General features: G+C 36.9%; 1 protein-coding gene across 1 annotated transcript; it reads left to right on the top strand.

Moving 5' to 3' along the window:
* The first annotated feature begins 11,192 nt into the window (after nt 1-11,192).
* On the top strand, nt 11,193-12,103 carry LOC148035230 (uncharacterized). The gene is made up of 4 exons (XM_087680793.1): nt 11,193-11,274; nt 11,368-11,469; nt 11,595-11,862; nt 12,093-12,103. The coding sequence occupies exons 1-4, from the start codon at nt 11,230-11,232 to the stop codon at nt 12,101-12,103; spliced, it is 426 nt and encodes a 141-aa protein (XP_087536919.1). The 5' UTR covers nt 11,193-11,229.
* Nucleotides 12,104-12,559: the final 456 nt, after the last annotated feature.

Genomic DNA, 12,559 nt, shown 5'->3' with positions numbered 1-12,559 from the left:
CACTCTGATGTATGTGGTCCCATGCCCTATCAATCTCATTGGGTGGTGTCAAGTACTTTATTATGTTCATTGATGATTATTTGCATAAGGTTTGGGCATATCCTATTAAGTAGAAATCCGATGTCTTATCTACATTTTAGCATTGACCCGCTCTTGTTGAGAATCAGTCTGGGTATATGCTAAAATGCCTAAGGTTTGACAATGGGGGTGGGTATATTTCTAAAGCATTTGAGTAATTTTGTGATGAGATGGGTATTAAGTGTCAGTTGATCACCCCATATACCCCATCCCAGAATGGTGTTTCCAAGCACATGAACAAGACCATTCAAGAAAGAGTTCACATTATGCTTAGTCAAGAAGACTTATTGCAGCATTTTTGGGCCATGGTAGTTATTACTGCTATACATTTGATAAACAAATCCCCGTGCACTACTATTAGTTGTTAGATTGCAGACGAGGTATGGTCTAGTAAACCTCCCTCATATGCTCTTGAAGTCTTTAGATATGAGGCTTTCTGCCATGTACCCAAAGACACCCAAAGATAAACACAATAAGCTAGATCCTAAGTTAGTGAGATGTATCTTTCTTGGTTATGGGGATGTAGGTGAGATGAGCTATTGTCTATGAGATCCAGAGGCTCGAAAGGTCATCTGCAACCATGATATTGTTTTCCATGAGGAGAAGATGCATAAGCAACCTAAGCATGTAGTTGAGGTACACAATGTAATCTTTCAGGAGGACCCTCTTATTACTGTATGGCCAGCTGGAGAGCTAGTAGATGATGTTCCAATGGCCCATAATCATGATGTTGGATAGAATGTACAAGCCCCACCATCTATTTTGAGAAGGTATACTAGAGATAGATGTTAGTATGATTGACTTGTGCCCTCCATGGATTGTTTGTGTTGATAGATTTTGGTGAGTCTCTTACTTATGAGGAGGCCATGTGTAGAGGTGATAGTCACTCTTGGAAGAGATCCATGCAATTTGAGTTTGATGCACTATAGAAAAACTATACATGGGATTTGGTTCCTTTGCCCAATGGAAAACATGCATTGCTATGCAAGGGTGTATAAGATGAAGAGTACCCTTGGATGCCCCAAGCTAGCATATAAGGCCAGATTGGTTGCTAAGGATTTTAACCATGAGCATGGTGTTGACTTTGATGAATTATTTTCTCATGTAGTCAAAATGACTACCCTATGATTGGTTTTGGCCTTGGTTGTAGAGTTATGTGTGGACCTTTATCAGTCGACTTTTCTGCATGGAGAATTGCATGAGGATATCTATATGGAGCAACAACCTAAGGGCTTTATGGAAAAGGGCAAGAAACTAATAAAGAAACCTTTTATGTCCTTAAGTAGGCACCTAGGAAATGGTACCATAAGTTTGATGCTTTTATGCATTCGTAAGGATATACTCATAGTGATATGAATCTATGTCTTTAGATGAAGAAGGCTCATGATGGCAACCTTATTATCTTGGTACTTTATGTCAATGATATATTGATTTCTGGGAGAGCTCGTGATGATGAGCTAGATGCTTTGAAGACTCAGCTCAAGAAGAGCTTTGAAAAGAAGGACATGGGATAGGCCTCATATCTTCTTGGTATATGCATCACACATGATTGCTCTAAGGGGCTACTTTACTTGTCATAATAGGTACTTGAGTGATTCCATATGCATGATATTAAGCCTATTGGCTATCCTTTATCTTCCCATGTGAAGGTCAGTTAGGCCGATTGACACCAATTAGATAAGTAGAAGGCCAAGATGGCCAAGTTCCCTTATATGCAATCGGAATGGGCAGTTTCATGTATGCCATGATAGCCACTCATCCTAATATAGCATTTGGAGTGGGAGTTGTGCTACACTATATGGCTATACCTGGTCGACGACATTGGGATGGTGTGAAGGGTATCATGGGGTACCTAGAAGGCACTGCAGATATAAGCATTTGCGATGGTAGCCAAGATACTATAGTCGTGGGTTACACTGACTCTGACTATGCAAGACATGAAAATAGCAAGAGTCCACCTTTGGATATGTCTTTACTTTTGCTAGAGGTGCTATGTCTTGGATGTCTAGGGTGCAGAATGCACAAACTTATCTACTACTAAGATAGAGTATGTTGCAGTCACTGAGGCTTGCAAAGAGGCCCTATGGTTAGGCCGCAGACTTAAGTATTACTGTTACTCCTATTTTGTATTCGGATCTATGAGTGCTATTGAGTCGGCTAAGAATCCCTGGTTTTCCATGCGAAGACAAAGGACTCCTAACACCGTGCATGAACAAGGTCAATGTTACTACAACCACTCTTATCGCACATCCCTTTTCCATTGACGAGCTGAAGTTCATGGAGAAGAAGATGAAAACGGGTAAGTCCCTGGGTCCGAATGGTCTCCCCGTGGAGTTCTACCGCAACATGTGGGAGTCATGCAAACAAGACATCTGTGACTCTCCAACCACTTCATGAGAAGTGGCACTCTCCCTTCGTGCATCAATCACAAGGTGATCAAATTGATACCTAAGTTAGATGATAAGAGCTCCATCAACTAGTGGTGGCCCCTCACAATGCTTAACATCTCCTACAAAATTGTGGTGAAGGCTCTTGCTCTCAGAATCAAATTCCTCCTCCTCAAGTTTCTATATCGAGGTCAGTATGTTTTTCTCCACAGTCAATGCATCCATAATGATGTCCTCAACCTCATTCTATCATTGGACTATACTTTGATAAACGATGGTCAATTTGTCCTAATCAACATGGACATAGACAAAGCCTATGATCAGGTGAGGTGGGGATTTATTTTGATGGTCAACACTTTTGCAGAATGATCAATGACATGTTCACAAATGCCTTGGTGGTAGTGAATGTCAATGGTAAGCTCTCTAGCGAGTTTTTGCTAAAAAGGTTTGTGCATCAAGACTGCCCCATCGCCCCTCTTCTTTTTGCAGTGATTAATGATATGCTATTGATGATAGGAGAGTACTCTTGGGGGTAAAGGCGCCTCCGCCTAGCCGTCCGTGTATTACTACACTGATAGTCACCGCCACTGCACACTATAGGTGGCGGGCGCCCGTCACCGTCATGTTATTCTTTATTCTTTTAGTGACAGTTTGAATAAAGGAAGGCTCGGTCACACATTGTGACCGTTGGAGTTCCCATTTCTTGTCTCACTCTTTCTTGCTCTTTCTCTCCCGCCATAGCTCTCGTGTACAAGCTTCGATCCTTCTCACCTTTCAACTGGTATCAGAGCTCGGCTTCCGGACTCTTGAGCTTGGCTCGTGGCATTCTCAGCTTCCCATCGACTCCTCACTCGCATTGGGTTTCCTTTTCGGCAGCCATAGCTCATTCTCTTGAGCTCCCGTCACTCCTCGGCTTCCCGAGCTTCTTCCCGGCCTATTAAGGCACCATCAGGGCATTGACATTGAGGTATTGCTTCATTATTTCAGAGATTTATCTCAATCCATAGATCTAGGCATTAGGGGGGTTTTGAGGTCTCGAAAATGCCTTGTAAGAGATCCTAGAGAGAGAAAATAATTTAAGAAATAAAATCATTTTATAGAATTTTTAAAAGGTTTATATTTTGGTAAGTTAAAATATCAAAATTCGTTAATAAGTCATTGTTGTGATATTCTCGTGGTCACATCAAATCTAGAAATCTAGGTCGCCATAAAGTTGGCAAAGGTTGTCATAATGAAGATCTTACCTCTCCTCATTAAAGTGAAAACTAATATTCAATTTGAATTTTGGTGGATACTCGATTGCCTCCCTCCATCGTTTCTCTCTTCTTTTTTTCTCCTCCTTAGTAGTCTCTTCTTTGTTTTCGTTCTTGCTTCTAATCATATCCTTAGCTATGGATCAATCACCCAATGATCTCTGTAACTCAGCTATGGATTAATCATCCAATGATCTCTGTAGCTCCAATAAAAGACCTCTCTATCATCTTCATATTGAGTTGGATAGTGAGTATGAACCAATAAGAAAGAGAACAAAATCTATCACGGTTACAGAGTCTATGAAACATATACTGAGGTTTGAAGGAAAGAAGAATATTGATCTTTGGTTAGATGGAAAGCTATATCCCAAAGATCCTAGCAGAAATAGCACTCCTCCTTTTTATAATAGCTCATCATTAATGAGGTTTATTGGTGATGCCTACACTGGATTTTTAGGTTATACACTTAACCTTGTTGTAGAAAAGGATATCCTTGGACTAGAGAATCATCTTTTGATGAAACACAATATAGAGTTGTTGCAGAAGCTAGAGGATTGTCAACAAAAAATTCATTCATTGGAAAAGCGTATCAAAGCTTATCAATGAAAGCAAACTTTATTAGGCCTTCGAAATTGACAAAGAGCTCTTAAAAATATTGAGAATCTCAAATGAGGAGGAGGAGGCTGTGGTAAAAGAATCCAAGCAGCAAGGTATATTTTTTTTCACTTTGAAAATCTTAAATATGGCTTTATTTAAATTACTTGTATTGATTTGTGATGTTAATTTTGCTTAGATCTCTTCTACAACCAAATGCAAGTGAAAGAGATCCTTTAAAAGCAGCTCAATTTTATTATCATCTTCTTCCTTCAGTAGTTTCAAAGGATATTTTGGAGAAGAAGAAATTTAAAAAGGCAAATAAACAATGCTTGGAGTCATTTGTAAAGGATCATTCTTTGGATTCTGAGTTAGTACAAAAGACACTGGATAGTATTGGTATCAGTCGAGATGCTTATATGCAACTTTTTCAGCTTTTACAATCAAATATGAAGCAAGGACATGTATACAATTGCATACTTCCGAAGCCATTTGTGGTTAGGACTATCAGACAGAGAGTTAATAACAAAGTGATGGGGATTCTAAGTGAGCCTTTTCATATCAAGACTACCTTCAAGGGCAAGAAAAAGGAGGTTACATTCAATGAATTTAACAATATTTTCCTTGACTTATCCACCCTACAATGCTTATTGATCAAATTTTATGACTTGTCAGTAGCAGAGGCACAGGGAGTGGCTAGATTTGTGATTAAACTTGATGAAAGTGAGATTCTGAAATGTAAAAAATTGGAGAGAATCTCTATCACCTTCATGAATAGAGCACTTTCGTTAGGTCATTGCAATCACTCAACATCATTTAGTATTCAATATAAATATAACATCTGGTGGCTAGGAGCATTTGAGGTAGATATTGAGAATTTTGATATATTATGTTGGGTTTTTCATCAAACATCAATACCTAATGTTATTCAAAGGCAACAAGCAAGAGTAGAGCTATTTGTTGAAGGATTTGGGAACTGCAGGATTGAGTGGCACATAGCTGGTGACCTAAAGACACTCAAATGTATGTATAATGTATCAAAGGGAGCAAATTTGAGATCTCTTTACTTATACTGCATGTCGCTAGTTGCAGAGTTAAACTCAAGCAATTGGAATAGAGCTCCCTCTAGGCACAATAAGGATCCATAGTTTAAACCAGTCTTGGACATTCCTTTAGCGAATGCCCATATTTGTACACTTCATGCACTTTGCAGGATAATTGAAAAGCTTGTTCATCTCTATATAGGATTTGTATGAAAGCTGAAGCCATTATCAACTAGTACAGATGCTATAACAACGGTTGAAAAAGTTCTCTCTGCAATTGGTTTGCATGGTGGCAATGTTATTATTGAACTAGATCTTCAGAAGTCTAAGGATAGTAATTGTGTCCCAAAAAAACCATCTATTGGTGGAGTGAAGGCTAGAAGGTTTCTAGGTTTTCATAGGAGACTTGGCAAGATAAACTCGAGAAATGGTGGCTCAACTATTAAATTTAATCAGCGGAAATCCCTACATAATGCAGTTAAGGATCACACTGATAATGGACAAGCTCGGAATAGAAAAGCTAAAGTTTGGGAAACACTAGACCAAGTGTTTTTTTATTGTGATAAGACTGAATGGAATGATGATGATCTCAAAGACTTTAAAAACCAATTGAACCTTTTCAAAAAGGCGATGACAGAAGCTTGGGGTGATCAACACTTTACTCACTATATGGTAAGAAGTTTGTATATGTCTGTTTCTTCATTGTCAAACTCATATAATGTTTTTTAATAACTTTCTTTATTTGTTGACTATGCAACATATTTTATACAACCATGCTCCATACTTTATTAAAAAATATGGATCTCTATCTATCTGGTCAACCCAAGCTATGGAAAAATCACATTATCAAGCAATAACAAAATATTTCAGATACACAAGACATGGAGGTGGAAGACACAAAGCCAACAGTTTATTAGAGGTCTTTCAATGGTTTTATCGACAAATCTGGCATAAATTCAAGCTTAAAGATACAACCACATCAAGCAATACATCATCTTTAGCAAGGACTATACAAATTGTTACCCAAAGAAGAAAAGATAGATATTTAAATTCTTGCGCAAAGCAAAGATTTACAGAATGGTTACAAACCAAACAAAGAGTTGGAAAAAGATGGGTTTCAAGAAATCCTTGATCTTTGGCATCTTCTAGGTTGATTGTGTTGCAGAAGAGTCCTTAGTTTCAAGCACCTCGACAGGGCCTCCAGAGGAGTTCTTAGTTTCAGGTACCTCAAACAAGGCCTTCATAGGAGTCCTTGGTTTCAGGTAGCTCGACAGGGCCTCTAGAGGAATCTTTTGTTTCATCCCACTCAATAAGACCTCTGTATTTCAAAAACTCCTGTTTCCGATAGCCTGGAAGAAGCTTCAAATTCTTACTATCTTCTACATAAGAGAGCAAATAGGAGCTAAGAACTCCAAAATATCTAGCTTTAGATCCACTGTATCCAGGCATGAAGCCAAAAGCTCTTATGGCTTCTTCCTTCTCCACTAAAACGATCTTGTCCAAACCTCTGCTGAAAACTTGAGATCCAATTACCTTTGAGATAGCATCATTGGTAAACTTGGAGAGCTTGATAATCTACTATGATATATTACAATTGTTTGATTGTTTAAGTTTCCAATATAATGGCCAAGGCTTTGATTTTTTCCAAGCTTCATTGGCCTAGAGCCCTTGGCCCTTGCAAGAAAGTTGTCCAGATCTTTAATCTCAATCTACACAACAAACCACAACAGTATAAGATATAAGATATTTATCTATAATGCATAATAAAGTCTAACATAAACTCAATGGGTAACTTCGAATTATATTTCATACCTTAGGGTGTTCGTCTTCTTCGAGAAGACTATCATCATAAAGATTTATTGAACTCTTGGGCTTCTCATCTGATGGAGACTTCAATCTTTTTTCATACCCTATATCATCAATACGAAGTCTCTTTTGGACATGCAAGAACTCTTCTTCTGTGGGTAGCCCCTCCTTTTCGTATTCTACGATCTGATTAATACATGTATGTAAGGCTATAGAGCTATCTTGGAAATTCTCTCCCTCAACATCAAGACTTGCTAGTGGTTCTTGTTCATAACCTATAAAATTCATGTCATTTTGGTCCCAACCTACAAGGATTGCTAAGCAATAATCTTCTCTAAGATCAAAAAGATGTTGAGTATCATTTAGCAACACATATCTCTTCTTGTTGATAAGATAAGTGAAAAATGTTGGAACACATGCAAGAGGACCTTCTTCATCAACTTGTGCACTTGGCTCGATCTCCTTTTCTTCCACCATTGTGATATTGTCACTCTTAAACAAACCTACATCAAAACCTTGGACAAGTTGATTCTCAATATTTTCTTGGAACATCTCCTCCTTCTCTTCAACCTCCTTATCCATACTTGCAATATCCTCTAGCTTTCTCTGTTGGGCTATATCTGGAGAAAAATTTTCCATGTACTGAAGATACACAATAAATCCAACATCCTTGTGGATTAGACGGCATTGGTGTTGATACATGTGGAAAGGGCAACATGTTTCTCTCTTCCTGAATTCCTCATCAATGAGGTTGAACCTGCCTACTAGCAAAGTTGATTTGGCTGTACTGGTGGCTTCCATGACATCACTATAATGAACAAATCCATTGACTTCTAAACCTTGCACATGTCTATCATAAAAATATATGTACTCCTTAAGTTTATCTTCAAGATCCTCCAATAACTCTTTCAAATCAAAAGGAACATTGAAAATTTCCTCGATATAGCTAAACTTGGAAGAATTTCTAGTTGTGTGTAAGAAATCAAAGAGCCTATCATCAAAAGTCTCCATTAGCTCCTTCTCATCCATTCCTTCCAAAGATAGCTTTCACTTTGTCATCTTGACCAACAAAAGATTTATCCCTGCAAACAAATCAGAATGGCAACAATGTCCAATCAAACGCGATAGAACCATGGAAAGAGGCCTCAAAATCGCGTTTCACAAGACAAAAGATCGAAAAAGGAGAATTTTTTTTATGTGACTAATGAAACGCAAAAACAGGTGTCCAGAGGCCAAAGCCAGTGAAGAACTCGCGTTTCACCGGACACTACTTGAAAACAAGCGTTATTTCAACATTTGACCGATGAAACGCGATAGTTAGGAAGACATCCCTAACCAGAGACATTATTTCGCATTTCATCGGTCAATAGGTTTAGAACAAGAAGATAAACATAAACTATGAATTAATTCTATTAAAACACAGAAATTTGTGATAAAATCATTTCTGGAAGTGCCATGCTTCTTTTGAAAGACACAAAACACATGACATCTGTGATTTTTCAAGTGTTGTTAAAAATTCTTTCTATACTAATCAATGAAATTTTGTTCAGATACTTGTAATAACAAAATTTTGTTACCTATCAGAAATTGTTGAAATGCTCTTCAAACAGGAAGCAAGGACCTTGAAGACAAATTGAAGCAAAATTTTGGGAGAAAGAAAGACAATATCGGAGAAGATGATTTCGAAAAGCTTTTATATTAATATTGTGTGTTTAGAGTTTGATTAATTGTCAAACGTGTGTTGATAGTTCCAACGAAAAAGTTAACGTAATGATGGCAAAATAAAGATGACCGCAAATTTCGAGGAAATTTTTAATATTTTCGCACACATGAAATATCTCAAAATACGTGCGCACGTGTTCCACTTAACACACTGCATGAAATATCTCAGAATACGTGCGCACTCCCTTTTTTCGGGGATAACAATATCTCGGAATATGTGCGCACGTGTTCCACTTAATACACCGCCAATTAATGCACGTACCATCAATTTTTAGAAAAGTCTCCCAATAAAGGAAAACAACGATCAAATTTGTTTCACATTTTCGTGGTCATGCAGCACATTTTCGCGTTTCACCAAGAGTTTTTTTAAAAATTGGCTTTGATTCGCGCTTCAAAATCCATGTCTGTAAGGTAAGCTGATACCGGTGTGAAAAAGTATCTTTCTTTTCATGTCTTTTGACATTGCTTCTAGGGTTTTGATAGTATGGAGCTTATAGGAAGTTGTCACTTTTATACTTGTTTTTTTTGTACTAGCATAACATTGTTGTGTGAAACGCGATCAGGTTCTTCAAGTTGTGGTTGTGAAGAACGTATTCGCGTTTCACCGGGCTTATTCACAAAATTGGTTTTAAACGGACTTTTTTCAGCAATGTGTGAGACAAGGTATGGTTTTCTGCACTTTTCCTTTGACTCGCATTTGAAAAGTTCATGTCTATGATATAATCTGATGGTAGTATAAAGAATTATCTTTCCCTTAATGTTTTATAACATTGCTTCTATGGCTTTAATGGTGTAGAGATTGTAGGTAATTATTATGGTATTCCTTAGGTTAATGTTTTGTTTTCCTTAGTTTTGTTGATTGTTTTGCTATTTATGTGTTGTCTGGTGAAACGCGAAAATAACATGCTGCAAGGAGGTCTCTCTTCTCAAACTCGCATTTCACTGGACAAGAAGTAATATGTCTTTTTTTGGTAGATGGCTAGGACTAAAGCAACAGCAAGGAAGGAGAAGATTGATCCTAGGGGTTTAGCATTAAAGATTCATCAATCTTCAAAGCCTCAGAAGCTCTCTAGAAATTCAAAGCCAAAGAGAAATTTTTCTCAAAATGTCAGGTGCTTGAGGGAGATTAGGAAGGTAATAAAGGCTCTAAACAATGCAATTCCAAAGCTATCTTTTCAAAGACTTGTCAGGGAGATTTGTGACAAATATAGTTTGGATAGTTTCATATGGACAAGAACAGTCCTTAATTGTATACAGGAAGCCACAGAGGATTTTTTAGTTTTTTCAAGATTCCTATATTTGTGCTGCTCATGCTCATAGGCTCACACTCATGGACAAGGACATGGTAATTCTTAAGAGGCTAAGATATAGATTTTCAAAGGTCCTTGATCCAGTTCCCCTTATTGATGCGAAGACATTTAATATCCTTAATGTGCTCCCAGCTAGGAGAAAGAAATATGATTCTGGTCCCAAGGTTGAGGATGTTACCCACGAGAGGGATACAAGACAACATGAAAAAGAGGAGAAAGCTAAAGAGGAACATGCACATAAATTGAGAGAGTATAGGAGGCAAAGGGCTGAAGAAAGGGAAGCAGAGCAACTAGAGTCCTTTGAAAATGAGATGGCCACCCTTCTTGAAGTAGCTAATCCAAAAGGATTCAATGTGTTTTTTTTCTTACCTGGTGACTTAGGAAAAAGAGCTGAGATTATCTCCTTTAATGCTGCATGTGTTCAGATTCTTAAGGATAAAAGAAGAAAAATAAATGACAGTATTATTCTTGCTAGCCTAAGGTATATCCACCCATAATTACTTCTACTTTTTGATATTTTTTTAACAATAAGATTTTTCTTGTTTATACTCACTATTTCTATGCCTTTTCTAGGTGTGTAATGCATGAGTTTCCTTTGAATATGCAACGAAAAATTGAGGTTCTTGATTCATCTATCTCATACTTTATGAGGAACAAGCTTGATACAAGTTTTGTTGAGCAGTGGTTCAATCTGATTGACTTCGATACTTTGGAGCTCCTTATAATTCTATATAATGAAAAGTAAGTGATTCAATATTCTATTAGAGTTTTTGAGATTTTATCCTACTAATTTGTTGAGATATGATTGCTTTCAGTTCTCATTGGAGCTTGATTGCAATAGACTGTGTGGATAAGCAATGTTTTTTAATCAACTCTATGAAAGGAAGCCATGGAAATGCTAAATTGTAAGTTATATTATCCAAGGACTCCTTGATATTTCAATTCTTTTTTTTTTTTGTAAGTACTCTAAATTTCAATATATTTTACATATAGAGATGCAAAAAGATTAATTGAAGAGCTAGATAAAAGGCCCCCTATGCCGTCTGATTTGCTTGCAACAATGCAATATAGACAAGTTGCGGTAAGTTATTGATTAAGATAATTGAAACATAAGTTTATTCTATGAACTACCATCCGTAAATTTCATAGTTTTACTTTGTGTTGGTGGTTGCAGTGTCCTCATCAAGATGATAGTCATTCTTGTGGTTGGAGGGTGATTGCAAATGCTAGAAGAATGGTTAACTTTGTTTATCTTAATGATGATAAACATGTAAAGGTAATATGAAAGATGCTAAACTTTATGATAGATATTCATTGCAAATAGTCTATTGATGATAAAAATATAGTCTATTGTAAGAACAATAATGAACTAAAACTCTTTTTCCTATAAATGTGTGACAGTTTTCGAAGGATTGCTATACATCTGAGCATATTTGGTACGTCAGAGCAAAGACCTTGAAGTATATAATGGTCAATTGTATACAACCAACAACAGAGATTGGTGGGGATTTACACGATGAAGGAGATGCGGTGCCTATAACCTGGAAGGTGAAGCCACAACTTCAACATCTTTACCCACACCTTCTATACCCAAGGCATCAAAGAAAGGCAAAAGGACTCCTAGAAAGGATAGTTTTCGAAAAAAGAAATAGCTCTGCCATATCGCCTTGTAAGCCTTCATATATAGAAATTTGCCCTTCAGCCCTTGTATATCTCATAGAGATGGCAGATAGACATTTGCTACAAAATTTGTACATATATTTTATATTGACAGTAAATATATCTTTTCTTGAATGTCCTTGCAGTGTATATTCTTTTCTCTCCTTTTTGATATCTGCAAAAAATAAATTACAAATGTTTGTTAGTTAGGAAGTGAGATCTTGATAAACATCTAAATAGATATAATATGATATGAAAACTTACTCATTTTTTGTCAAGTTGGAATACAAAGGAGCATGGTAGTTCAATGTCTTCATTTTGTAAATGCATCCTCACTTGATGTAGCGTACATGATTTTCTGATATTTAAGATTGCAATAATATCCTCGTTGAACCAAATATCAAGATCCACTATAGGATCTTTGCTAAAATCATCAAGATTCTGGTCTAAAGTAACTAGACTACTACCAACAAAATGCCATCGACTATAGTAAAAGCTAATGATAAAATTTTGAGTAGCAATCATATATTTACAAGCTATAGAGTCTTGATTTATCTTACATATAACTTTTCCTTCTGTCCTTGTATCCCATCCTTCATCAACAAATTGTATGACATGATCATATGTTAGTCTCTTCCACTAAAAGCATGGTTTTTGTTCTTCTTATCTCCATATTAGAGAAGAAATCAATAAATATATTAATAGGC

This window comes from Lygodium microphyllum, chromosome 6 (assembly GCF_053477565.2).
Source record: "Lygodium microphyllum isolate KBCC chromosome 6, Lygodium_microphyllum_v1.1.10, whole genome shotgun sequence".
Lineage (NCBI taxonomy): Eukaryota > Viridiplantae > Streptophyta > Polypodiopsida > Schizaeales > Lygodiaceae > Lygodium > Lygodium microphyllum.
This window is presented reverse-complemented; position numbering and strand designations above follow the sequence as displayed.

Excerpts from the sequence above, each read along its gene's own strand:
- LOC148035230 (XM_087680793.1), top strand. The coding sequence starts at position 11,230 with ATGCCGTCTGATTTGCTTGCAACAATGCAATATAGACAAGTTGCG. Across the intron at positions 11,275-11,367 it reads TGCAATATAGACAAGTTGCG|TGTCCTCATCAAGATGATAG; the intron begins GTAAGTTATTGA and ends TGGTGGTTGCAG. Across the intron at positions 11,470-11,594 it reads ATGATGATAAACATGTAAAG|TTTTCGAAGGATTGCTATAC; the intron begins GTAATATGAAAG and ends AATGTGTGACAG.